We start from the raw sequence: 12390 nt of genomic DNA on the forward strand, positions 1-12390 counted from the left end.
GGATGGGATGGGATGGGATGGGATGGGATGGGATGGGAGGAGAGGCTGGGTAATGGGCAGAGAATGTGCTGTGAAATAGAGCAAGATCACAAGAAGGCCTATCTGTAAGTGCTTTAAGATAAGGTGCAGAAGCAGACTGCAATGTCGCTAGTGCTGCCCTATGTACATATTCACAAGAATAAAAAATTCCAGCTAGTTCACATTATCTCGTCCATTCTGAGGCATCCACTCCGCCTTGCTGGCCTTGACCGCAGGCAGTGCAGCACCTCCACTGCCCTTGTTGGTCCTTGAACTTGAGCGGTAGCCCTGGGAGATCCAGCAGGCTCTGGAAACACACGTCTACCGAGGGGCTGAAGTCCTGAGTTAAAAAGCAGCTCCAGTACTGCAGTCGGACACAGCAATCCATGTTCTATTGTCAAGGCTTTTTCCCTTAGATTTGTCTAAAATAGGGGTCAGAGAGAAAAAAATAAAATACAAACAACAAACAAAGCCAAGAAACCCCAACAAGCACCGGGGAGAGTCAGAGGCTTAACAGCTCTTGACGCGGGCCTGGGTGATATCCGATGTTTTCTTGATGACGCTGGCCCGGGTCTCCCGGTCTGGCCGACTGCTGCTGGATGCTTGGGTCATGGAGGAAGAAAGAGGGAGGTCTTGAAAAGGGGGCCACGAGCTGTTGTAAGGCACCGGACGGCTCTCATCTTTGATGGTGACCTGGAGGTCCGGTTTGCTGGAAGTGACGAAGCTCGCCATCCCCGGCAGCTGGTAGGGGCCTCGAATCCCCATGTTGCTGAGGTACTGTTTGCCTTCAATATTCCTCTTCCGCCAGTGTGGCCGTCCCTTTAAAGAAAGTAGTTAAGTATTTCCTTCTCCTTCTACTGGATGGCTTTTTTAAAAATGCATCACTGGCCAGGTGTGGCTCATGCCTGTAATCCCAGCACTTTGGGAGGCTGAGGCTGGAGGATCACTTAAGCTCAGGAGTTTAAGACCAGCCTGGGCAATGTAGTGAGTCCTCAACTCTACAAAAAATAAGAATTAGCTAGGCATGGAAGTGCATTCCTATAGCCCCAGCCACTCGGGAAGCCAAGGCGGGAGGAACACTTGAGCCCAGGATGCCAAGGCTTCAGTGAGCTGTGATCGCACCACTGCACTCCAGCCTGGGCAACAGAATGAGCCCTTGTCTCAAAGCAACAACCCACAAATAAAATTGAAAAATTAAAAATGCACCACTGTTCCCATGTGTTGGTGCGTTAACTGAATTTTTTGAGAACTGCAGAATGAACAAAGGCTTAGCACCTCTATATCCCTCAACTGAACTCTATTACACCCAGCTAGTCATACTCCGAGTAATGGTTTTTCTTCCCTTGTGTTTTAAAAATCAATTCCCCTTTGCTACTTCCTAGAAACAGTATCCGGACTACTCTATAAAGGCAGGAAAAGGTGGCGGCAGCTTGGGTTCTGGTCCCCCTGCTCTCTGGCTGCTCGGCCCAGTCATTCAACAGGTTCCAGGCCACCACGGCCAGGGTGACACAGTGACTCTGTCCCTCAGTGCTGGCCCAATCAACCAGAGCCAACCTGCATCTTCAGAGAAAAGGCAGTGAGGAGCTTAGTGATAGGCAATGAATGCCCCTTGATCGCTTTCAGATCGCTTTCAGATCGCTTTCAGCTTAGAGCTCCACAGGGTGCAGCCATCAGCAGCCTCAAGGCTGGCTTCATTCAGAGAAGGGGCTAGAGCTGCGACCTCGAAGAAATCAGGCCAGGGTGCATGTGAGCGTGACATCTGTCTTTTCAGAATGCCTGCACTCTATCTCAAAGTGTTCAGTACATGGGAAACCACTGATCCAAAACCACGAGCTTCTCTCTCTCCTTCTCCCTCCCTCTCTCTCATTCACCCAAGCACAGACCCCCAGCAAGTGTCCAGCCCCAATGCTTTCCATCTCCATTCCAGCCACTTCCTGCCATTGTGCACACCCCATCTATGGGAGAAAGATGGGGAGGGGCCCACTCGGAATCAAGATGGGGCACAACCAGCTCTGGACATGGGTCACAGAGGGCGGGAACCCACACACACGTGGAAGAGGCTTTTGCTTAGCGTTTTCCGATATGTACTTCTGGTCACTGCTTTTGGCTGGGAAGGGTGTTCTGTTTTTGCCAGTGAAGTCGGATGTTTAAGTGGTAAGAGTATCAGCATTTCCTGGCCTCCACTGCCAGTCCCTTTTCCTGCCATCACAGCTTCTCTACCTGATGGTAACGTTTAACCCCCTTTCCTCCCATTCAGTTCCAACACTGAATTTTACAACCCCGGACCTAAAAGTATGGTAAATTTTAGGTGATGTGTATTTCGTCACACAAGAAAATTCCGAAGTGAGGCTTGTGATCTAAAGGAAAGGTCCGTGACCAGCAGCAAGGAAAGCCCAGAGCTGGTCTGGAGGCTTTTCCTCGGTAGCGTCTCAGGTGGGCAGGCGGGCGGGCAGGGTGGCAGCTTACCTCGGCACTCTCTTCGTCGCTGGGCACGCTGTCAGTTGTTTCACTTTCTGTTGGCAGAAAGAAAAGCACAGGGCCATCATTCCTGTCCATCGAGCTGCCCCAGCCTCGGGCAGTGTTTATAAAAAGCAGACTGAGTCACTAAAGGCATCACCTCTCTCCCTTTGTAAAGTCAAACATTCTACATGGGAGAAGCTAGAGTGAATGTCAACTCCGTAATCTTCAGAGAAAGCAGGCTTGAGAGCTACGAGGTGCCTCTCCTGGCCAGGGCTGGGCTGTGTCTACAACGGGCATTCCTCCCATGAGGGGATCCTGACCCCTGGTGCCCTCCTCACTGCAGCTCTGTCCACGATGCCCACACAGGTCCTCTCTTCCAACCCTGGCCAACCGATTCATTAAGTCCCAATGCAGAGTTGACTGTTTCTGAGAAGTTCTCCGTCATCCTCTCCCACTCAGATCCCTCCTTTACCTCTCACCCCTTTAGGACTTAGATCCTGGATTTCTAGAGTTGCATCTGCCACATAGGTTACTGCAGGTGGACAGGTCTGGGGTGCTCCCCACGATCCTCACCTCCTGGGGTTCACTTTCTTTGGGACTGCCTCCCTTGAGTGCGGGTGGAATGTATGTCTGCTTCTAACTAATAAGGTACAGCCAAGGGGATGGGGAAGGATGTGATCCTGTGTCCATGATCATGTTACGTGACACAGAAACCTGCTGGGAGAGGAAACGCTCTCCCTCACGAGCCTTACTGAAGCAAGCAGCCATGTTGGGAAGGCCCCTATAGCAAAGAACTAAGGACTGCTTCCAGCCAACAGCCAGCAAGAGACTGAGGCCCTTGGTCCAAAACCTGCAAGAAATGAAATTCTGCCAAAACCATGTGAGCTTGGAAATGAACCCTTCCCCAGTTGAGCCTCAGATGAGATAGCAGCCCTAGCCAACACCTCCGTGGCAGGTTTGCAAGACTCTGCAGCAGAGGACACAGCTAAGCCATACCTGGATTCTTGACTCACGGAAACTGTCAGATCCAAATGTGCGTTGTTTCAAGCCCCTAAGTCTGTGGCTGCACAGTTCCGGCAGCCAATCAGTTACCACCCCCATTTGGCCTGCCAGCTGTGAGACACTGGGCAAGTTTCTCAACTTTACTGAGCTACAGTTTTCTCCCCTGTAAAATGAGGGCATGGCCACCTGCTAAGAGGATTATGTGAAGAGGGAGTGAGAGGGTAAACGGAAAAGGCCTAGCAAGGGCCTGGCACACAGCACACACTCCATGTATCAGCACCACTTAACACTGGGTTTGCACAACAGGCTGGACTAATGGAATCAAAGTCTAGTGATTACACATGACCTATGCTAAAAAAAGGCTTTTAAAAGTAAAACCATTTTGATTTTGTAAAATAAAATGTCAACGGTGTGCAACATTTTCATTGCCCATAACCCCTGAGAAATGAAATCACCGAGGACACAGCTTGTGCAATATTTAAGCATTTAGAGATCACTTAGCTTGAGCCCTTCATTTTACAGACAAGGCCTAAGGAGTAACTGCAATAGCTTCTCTTCCTGGTGGAAACATTCAACTGCCTTTCCTCCCATTCAGTTCCAATGCTGAATTTTATAACCCATACCCAAAAGTATGGTAAATTTCAGGTAATGTATATTTCACAACACAGGAGAATCCAAAAGCGAAGCTCGTGTTCTAAAGGTAGTGAACATTTAGGGAGCCCTCTGGGTCAGTGCCATGCCAGAGGCTTTGCATGCAGGTCTCACAGGGATCCTGAGTCGGGAAGCAGCTGCTCTCACCCCCGTTATGCAGAAGAGCTCTTATGCTCTACTGCCTTCCAGCCTTCCACCCTGTCCTTGGTGACGGGCTGGCCTCTGTCTCATATCTTCCTGGTGGCAGAGCTGGGATGAGATGGGTCCAGCCCAGACAGAGCCCTTTCTTCCACTGACAGCATCAGCCCCAAACCAGGCTCTCTCAATTAAAAGCTAAAGAACAAGGGGACAAACTGTGCCACCAGTGCACTCCTTAAACAAAGACGGCAAGAATGCTGACTGCACTGGTCCCAGCCTGGAGTCTCTGTGCCTGCTTCTCAGCCACCGCTCTCCAGGGACTTCACACAGGCCTGGGTGTTTGCGGAGGGCTGACCATAAGCAGGTAGAAGACAGATCTCTCCGCTCCTCGGACTGGGCATGTTTCCCCAAAACATCCCACGCTGGGAACCTCAGAGGCCCAGAGAGGCCCTCAGCCTCGGCTGACGGTGATCCCAGCTATGAAGACGGGCTGTGATCTAAAGGAAATGTCATAACATTGCTGGGCACAGAATTGTTTCCACTCAGAAACGTATGAAAAACAACAGAAAAAGCAAATTTCCCTCCTCACAAAACCCTCGTGCTAGCTCAGTATCCCAAGGAGGCAGGAATCGGGACTGCCATGCCCAAGAAGAAAAAGGAGAAATAGAGATGTTGAGAAACTTGCCGAAGTTGCCAGCTGAGCCAGCACAGAGGAGAGAAAACGAAACTGTTCTTCTGATTCCAGGTCTGCGTACTGCACACAGCAGCTCTGCTTCCCTGCTGTTCCCGCCTCACAAAATTTCACGATCCGCTTTCCGCTTTATGCTTTGTGCTCCAAAGCCAAGGTCTCTCTTCCTTTCATACATGTTCAGGCGCCTTTCATTCCTAATCACATTACAGAAATATCATTGTCTTCTTTTCCTTTCCCCTCCAAATAACAAACAAAGAACCACCGCCAAGCATGCTTTGGGGGCTGCGATTCCAGCACAGCCCAAGTCTCAGGTGCAGGAGGGGCTGGAGGTCAGATCCTGGGGTAAGGCTCCCGGGTAAGACCTTGCATAGCCCATAAACGGGACCGGAATGCCAGCCTCCTTTCAGTACCCAGTTTTCAGCTTCAGGGAAATGGCTGCAGATAAGAAAAGATGCACATGCCCTGAACTTACGTGTTCAGCTGACACAAATGCAAGTTGAAGAGCGGCAGGTCGAAAGTTCCACAGCTCCTGAAGTAGTCAGGAAGACCCACCATAATGGGAAACTGACGGCTTTCAAAAGGGGCCTTGAGTACCTCAGCTTAGGGGCAGAGAACCCTGAACCTCCCCAAGGGCAGCGCTTCTCTCTGCGACCCCAGAATCAGTGGCTCAAAGTGTTTTGTTGGGTGCCCCGTACCCATTTCCTCTGAGTCCCTGATTCACTGCACTATGGTCACTTCCATGCTGACTTGTTACACGAGGAAGCTGACTGCAGCCGCGCCTCCACGTCAGGGTTACTGCCAAACTATCAACATAAGTTATTTCACTTTCCCTTTCGATTAGTTTGGGTTTGTTTTTGTTTTTTACTTATTTCGAATACGACGGAATAAAGAAGCCTGGAGTTGCTGCATTTGCCACTCCCAACAGGCTGAGTAAGCGGAAGGTGTTTGCACAGTACCGACAGGTACAGGAGTAATTCACTGAACCTTTCTGGTCTCAGTTTGCCTGAAAGCATCTGGGGTGGGACGGAAGGAGAGGACTTGGATCACATGATTTCAAAGGCTCTTCCAGTTCTAGGGTGACGCTGGGTGTTAGTTCACTACTCCAGTCCAGATTTGAATGCCTCTCTGGGTCTACACATATTGTCTAACCATCTCAGGAACACTGCAGGAAGAGAGAGGATACATTTTACTTGAAAGCCTTTTTGCACTCTGATGTCCTGCTACACTTTCTGGAAGGCTCTTGTACAACAAGTTCGATGGAAGAAGACTGGCAAGGATTTCTTTTATTGACCCTATTCTCAATTACTTTCACCAGGGGTAAATTATTTTCAAATCGGAGTCCTCTTAATCTCAAAGCTATTGTGTCTTTGCTCCATCCAACAAAATGCAAGCCTGGTGTGGTTTTCTGAAGGACTCAAAGTCTTTACTGATGGCTACCGGTCAGCTGGCGGTCTCCACTCTCTCATTATAACCAGTGGGTCCTTCAGAGGAGGCTTAACTGATGGCTGCTGGTCACCAGGCAATCTCCACTCTCTCATAGCCAGTGAGTCCTTCAGATGATGCTTTACTGATGGCTGCTGGTCAGCAGGTGATCTCCACTGTCTCATTACAGCCAGTGAATCCTTCAGATGATGCTTTACTGATGGCTGCTCGTCAGTAGGCGATCTCCACTCTCTCATTACAGCCAGTGAGTCCTTCAGATGATGCTTAACTGACGGCTGCTGGTCAGCAGGCGATCTGCACTCTCTCATAGCCAGTGAGTCCTTCAGATGATGCTTTACTGATGGCTGCTGGTCAGCAGGTAATCTGCACTATCCCATTACAGCCAGTGAGTCCTTCAGATGATGCTTTACTGACGGCTGCTGGTCAGCAGGCGATCTCCACTCTCTCATTACAGCCAGTGAGTCCTTCAGATGATTGCTTTCTTCTCAAGTCCACTCTCCAGCCCCTCTTACCCATCCTCCCCCATAATTCTACTGTGGCTTTCTTTTACTAAACCATCAACTGCCTAATAAAATCCTGGTGCCACAGATCAGGCAAGGGGCCACTTTAGAATGGACCTTTAAACGACATTGCTTTCTGCCAGAGCTTCCCAAAGTGGCACTTTGAAACATCCCTCCCTAGTATGAAAGTTTTACAGCCTTTTCTTGTTCTCACTATAATACTTAGACCATAGAGGAGAAGACAAGACTTGCAAAACTCAACGTGTCTTTGTAATACTACTGGGATAATAGTTCAATGATCAGTAGGGGGAAAAGCCAGCAAACAGCGGTCGCTAAATACCAGTTTCCCAAACAGATGAAAAAAGGCAGTCAGAGGAGGAGAGGAGGTTGAATTTTAGATGAAAAACCCAAGCAAAGGAACTCTGCCATGAAAAACAGGCAAACAGCCGACTCTAATGGAGAATATAAAGCAAGAAAGGTGAATACAATCAGAAAGCTGCCTTTCCTGGCAGAATGTTACACAATTTCTGACTGAGGAACTAAAATTAGCCACAGTCTGTAACAGGGAAATTTCTTACATCACTGTTAGCTCTAGAAAAGCAGCAGCGATGGGGTATTTTGGCTCCATCCGGTCAACCTCCCTCGCCAAGGCTCTGGAGAACCAGACAATGAAAACAATGGAAAGAGCCAGAGGCCAGGCTGAAAAGCCAGGCTCCAGCAAAACCTCCCGTTGACTGCCAGCCTGGCACGGAAAGCCTTTCAAATCCATGCAAATGTCCTGGAGACAGTAATGAAATTTTCATTTCTCTCCGCATGGATCTGCTGTTCTCCGGATTCCTTTGCTTGAGCAAACGCCACTGTTGGCAGAACAGCAAGAAGAGGTCTTTCCAGAATCCCCAGAAAGACCTCAGAAAAGTCTTACTCAACAGATAAACATACGAGTCTATTCTAAAGCTCCAACCCCCTAAAAAAAGAAGAGAAAAAGAAAACCACATGGAGTGCAATGAGGCCTGCAGCAGCAGGATCCAGAAAAAAGTCAGGCGTTTTTAGCCATAACTATGTAAATATAAGCAAAGTGGCTGTTTCACGCTTCAGTTAGCTCTACTGTAAAATTAAGGCATAAACATTCTGCTCTGCCTCCTTTGGTGGGTCCTTGTGAAAATCAAATGAGATCACGGGATGTGGCTGCGTTCTGAATGGGAGAGCCCGTGCAGCAGTCCAGGGCAGAACACAGGGTGGGGGATGAGGACAGGCCTTGGCATTGACTACACATGGGTTCTAGTTGTGCTCCCAGTTGTTCCTGTGTTAGGCACACTGCGTTACCCACGTCAGCCTCAGATCCATATATACACACGCACACACACATATATATATTTTTTGATGACAGGATCTTGCTCTGTCACCCAGGCTGGAGTGCAGTGGTGCAATCAGGCCTCCCTGAAGCCTTGAACTCCTGGGCTCAAGTGATGCTCCTGCCACAGCCTCCCAAGTAGCTGGGACTACAGGCACATGCCACCATACCCAGCTAACGTTTGTTATTTTTTGTAGAAGTGGTGTCTCACTATGTCACCCAGGCTGGTCTCCAATTTCTGGGCTCAAGCGATCCTCCCACCTTGGCCTTCCAGTGCTGGGACTACAGACGTGAACCACTGCGCACGGCCAGATTTGTCACTTTTAAAATGGGCATAATGACGGTGCCCAGGCCGACAGGGTTGCCCTAATTATAATTACACAAGTCAGCTGTACCATACCAGGCGTGGCAGCTCATGCCTGTAACCCCAGCACTTTGGGAGGCCAAGGTGAGCAGACTGCTTGAGCCCAGGAGTTCTAGACCAGCCTGGGCAACATGGCAGAACGCTGTTTCTATTAAAAACAACAACAACAAATAGTCAACTGCACCCAAGTACTGAGTACGGTTCCAAGGGCACAATAAACTTGCAACAAATAGTAGTTCTCGTGATGGCATATTGGCAAGGACCAAATAGGGACTGGCACATATAAGAGTTCAAAATGTGGGCCAGGCACGGTGGCTCACACCTGTAATCCCAGCACTTTGGGAGGCCCAGGCAGGCAACTGCCTGAGGTTAGGAGTTCAAGACCAGTCTGGCCAACATGGTCAACCCTGCCTCTACTAAAAATTTAAAAAAATTAGCCGTGCGTGGGGGTACGCACCTGTAATCCCAGCCACTTGGGAGGCAGGGGAATTGCTTGAACCAGGGAGGTGGAGGTTGCAGTGAGTGGAGATCGTGTCACTGCACTCCAGCTTGGGTGACAAAGTGAGACTCCGTCTCAAAAAAAAAAAAAAAAAAAAGTTCAAAATGCATTCGCTGAATAAATCACTGATAACAAGCTTATCCTGTTTGACAGATTATAACCTTTCTGTAGCCAAGGTTTATTCTCACATTTCACTTATGTTCCTAGCGTAAATGTACACCAGGACCTATGCTAAGTGAAATGAGCCAGTCACAAAACAACAAGCACTCTGATTCCACTCAAACGAGGGACCTAGAATAGCCAGATTCATTGAGATAGAAAATAGGTAAGAGGTTGCCAAGGGCTAGGGTAGACGAGGGAAAGGGGACTTGGTGTTTAATGGGGACAGAGTGTCCGTTTTGCAAGATGAAAAACGTTCTGACGATGGATGTCGGTGACAGCCGCACAACATTCATGCACTTAATGCTACTAAACTGTGCACTTAAAAATGGCTACAATGGTGGTTTTTATGTTAATGTATTTGACCACAATTTTTAAAAGTGAAAAAACAAAAACAAGAAAGTTGGCGTTCAGGGAAAATGAGATTAGGTTTAGTGGCTGATCATTCACAAGCAAGCGGTCCTTTGAGTCAACTCTAATTCCAGTGCTGGTCTGAGCCAGTCTTGGGGGTGGCACCCGCTGGAGGACACCCGTTTGGTAGCGCGTAAAGGGCCCTGGGAAGAATCCCCGAGCTGCTGACCAGAACTGAACTGCAGTTTCCCATCACGGGGCCTCTGCTTTTTATTTTTAATATCTGCAAGCAATAACACTGACTCAGGATTTATATTTCCTAATTAAGATTGATTTTTACAAAATTTATTGGAGGTCATCAGGAAGGGAGGAGAAGATGAAGAAGTAACGCCAGTGAACAAGAGGGGCCGTCCCTTTACTCTGTAAGAATGGAAGAGCCCACGGGATCTGTTCCTCCTCCTGTGACTGGCCAGGCCAACTTCTGTCATTATGCGGCCAAGTCCCTAGGAAATTGGAAATGGGCTCAGTCATTTGGCCTAATTAGAACCTGCACTAGAAAGAAAAAGAAAGAGAAAATATGTGGAAGGGACAAGTAAGCTCTGTGGAATGGAATGGGTCCAGCAGTGAGCTTGGGGTCTGAAGGTTGAGGTCAAGTCCTGGCTCCAACACTTCTGACTGCACGACCTTCAATTCAGCAAGCCCCTTCCCGTCCAGAAATGAAGGAACGGGAAGAGACTGTCGCTAAGGTCCTATCCAGCCTGCTCAAATTGAGAATCCATTAAAACACTGTGCCAAGTTTCTGACAACTTGGGCAAATAAATTAGACTCTGATGAACTGCTGCCCCAGAGAAATCTTATCTGTTAACCATACATAAAAATGTTATGGGAGGCCGGGCACCATGGTTCACATCTGTAATCCCAGCACTTTGGGAGGCCAAGGTGGTTGGATCACCAGAGGTCAGGAGTTCAAGACAGACCTGGCCAACATGGTAAAACCTGGTCTCTACTGAAAATACAAAACTTAGCTGACATGGCAGTGCGCCCCTGTAATCCCAGCTACGTAGGAGGCTGAGGCAAGAGAATCACTTGAACCCAGAAGACAGAGGTTGCTGTGAGCTGAGATTATCCCACTGCACTCCATTCTAGGCAACAGAGCAAGACTCTGTCTCAAGAAAAAAAACAAACAAACATTATGGGCGACTTAGTAAAGAAATGTGATTCTGATCCTGTCCTCTAACTGGGAACGAGTGTCGAAGAAGATGTTGATCAAGAAATTAAAGCATGAAAAATTCCAAGAAGAACAACTCCTAGGACAGAGGAGAGACGCTCCATGGGGTGCTGAGAGAGGAGACCCTAGACCAGAGGACTGCGCGGCCGGTTCCCACGCACCCTGGAGCCTCCTCCTGCCGCTCACCTGCGTAGGAAGACACGGGGGAGATCTGCAGAGGGTAGAGCTCGCTCATGCTGACTGGCTGCTCGTCGCTCTCAGTGGTCACCTCTACAACTTGGCAAATGTCCGGCGGATTGGTGACAATCTCTTGATCCTCGATGTTGCTGTCCAGATGGGACTGTCCTACGACTTCAGAGAAGAAAAGAGTCATCATGCCAAGTCTCCTGACCTAAGAATTCTAGCACACGTTCTCAAGAAGGAAGGCCTTTCCCAGCAGAGCCAGATCGCCAGGCTCCCTTCACCACCTGTCCCCTGCCATGGGGCTGAAGAACAAGCCTGAGTTCTGTAGCTCTGCGGTGATGTCTCCAGGGAGGAGCAGGCCAACACCTGGCTCCCCAGGTCTGTCTCCAGCATGCCTGCCAATGGCACGCACAGGTGGCCATGTCCTATCCAGCTCAGCAGAATTCCACACTCAACCCTGTGACAGCCAAGGCCTCAGGACCAGAGGCAGCATCCAGCCCCAGCCCCAGGGCACACATAACAGGACTCTGAACCTGACCGATTTCTGCTCCCTGCTTTTGCTCGAAAAGAAGGTGCTGTGCTTATTTTCTGGGTTCTATGATCCAGAGAGACATTATCAAGCTTTACTAAGGAGGAAGGACCATGAAAATCCACCCAACTGTGTCGCATCTACCTGTGGGGAGCTCTGCTCACACTCCCAGCTCTCTTCCGGCCCTGCAGGCAACATGTCCAGCTGGGACATCTCAGCACAATGGGATAGAGTCAGCTGTCCAATTCCAGCAAACATCAGCAGCATCAGCTCCCAGAACACTGATAAGATGGAATCTGACCACCCTGGCTCTGAAACCTGCCTCAATTTGTTTTATTATATTATTTATTTCGAGATCGCTGTAAACTCACATACAGTTGTAAGAAGTAATACAGGGATACCGTGTGCCTCTTGCTCATTTTCTTCCAATGGTTATATCTTGCAAAGCTAGAATACAGTATCACAACCAGGGTATTGACATCAATAACAATCCACCCATCTTATTCCGATTTCCTCAGTTTCAGTTGCACTCTTTTGTGGCAGTGTGTGCCTGCACTGGGACTAAGTACAATTTTATCACAAATGAAGTTTCCTGTACCTACCACTACTGTCAGTACCACACAGTTCCATCACCACCAATCTCTCTCACGTCACTCTTTGGAACCATAGCCACCTTCCTTCAGTGCCTATCCATCTCTTTGTCCATAACCCCTGGGCAACTATTAATCTGTTTCCTATTTCTATAACTTGTTAATTTCAAGGATGTCACATTAATGGACTCATACAGTAACCCTTAGGGGTTGGCTTTTTTTTTTTTTTTTTT

General features: G+C 48.8%; 1 protein-coding gene across 3 annotated transcripts in view; it reads right to left on the minus strand.

Moving 5' to 3' along the window:
- Positions 1-24: 24 nt before the first annotated feature.
- Positions 25-12390, minus strand: part of IRF2 (interferon regulatory factor 2) — an 89443-nt gene continuing 77077 nt past the window's right edge. For all 3 annotated transcript variants that reach the window (XM_017506896.1, XM_017506897.2, XM_037730838.1), the window contains 3 exons: positions 11042-11206; positions 2485-2531; positions 25-837 (listed from right to left, as the gene is read on the minus strand). In XM_017506896.1, coding sequence (XP_017362385.1) covers positions 529-837; positions 2485-2531; positions 11042-11206 — 521 coding nt within the window. In that variant the 3' untranslated portion in view covers positions 25-528. The remainder of the gene's footprint in view (positions 838-2484; positions 2532-11041; positions 11207-12390) is intronic.

Source organism: Cebus imitator, unplaced genomic scaffold (assembly GCF_001604975.1).
Source record: "Cebus imitator isolate Cc_AM_T3 unplaced genomic scaffold, Cebus_imitator-1.0 Scaffold365, whole genome shotgun sequence".
In the NCBI taxonomy this organism is placed as follows: domain Eukaryota; kingdom Metazoa; phylum Chordata; class Mammalia; order Primates; family Cebidae; genus Cebus; species Cebus imitator.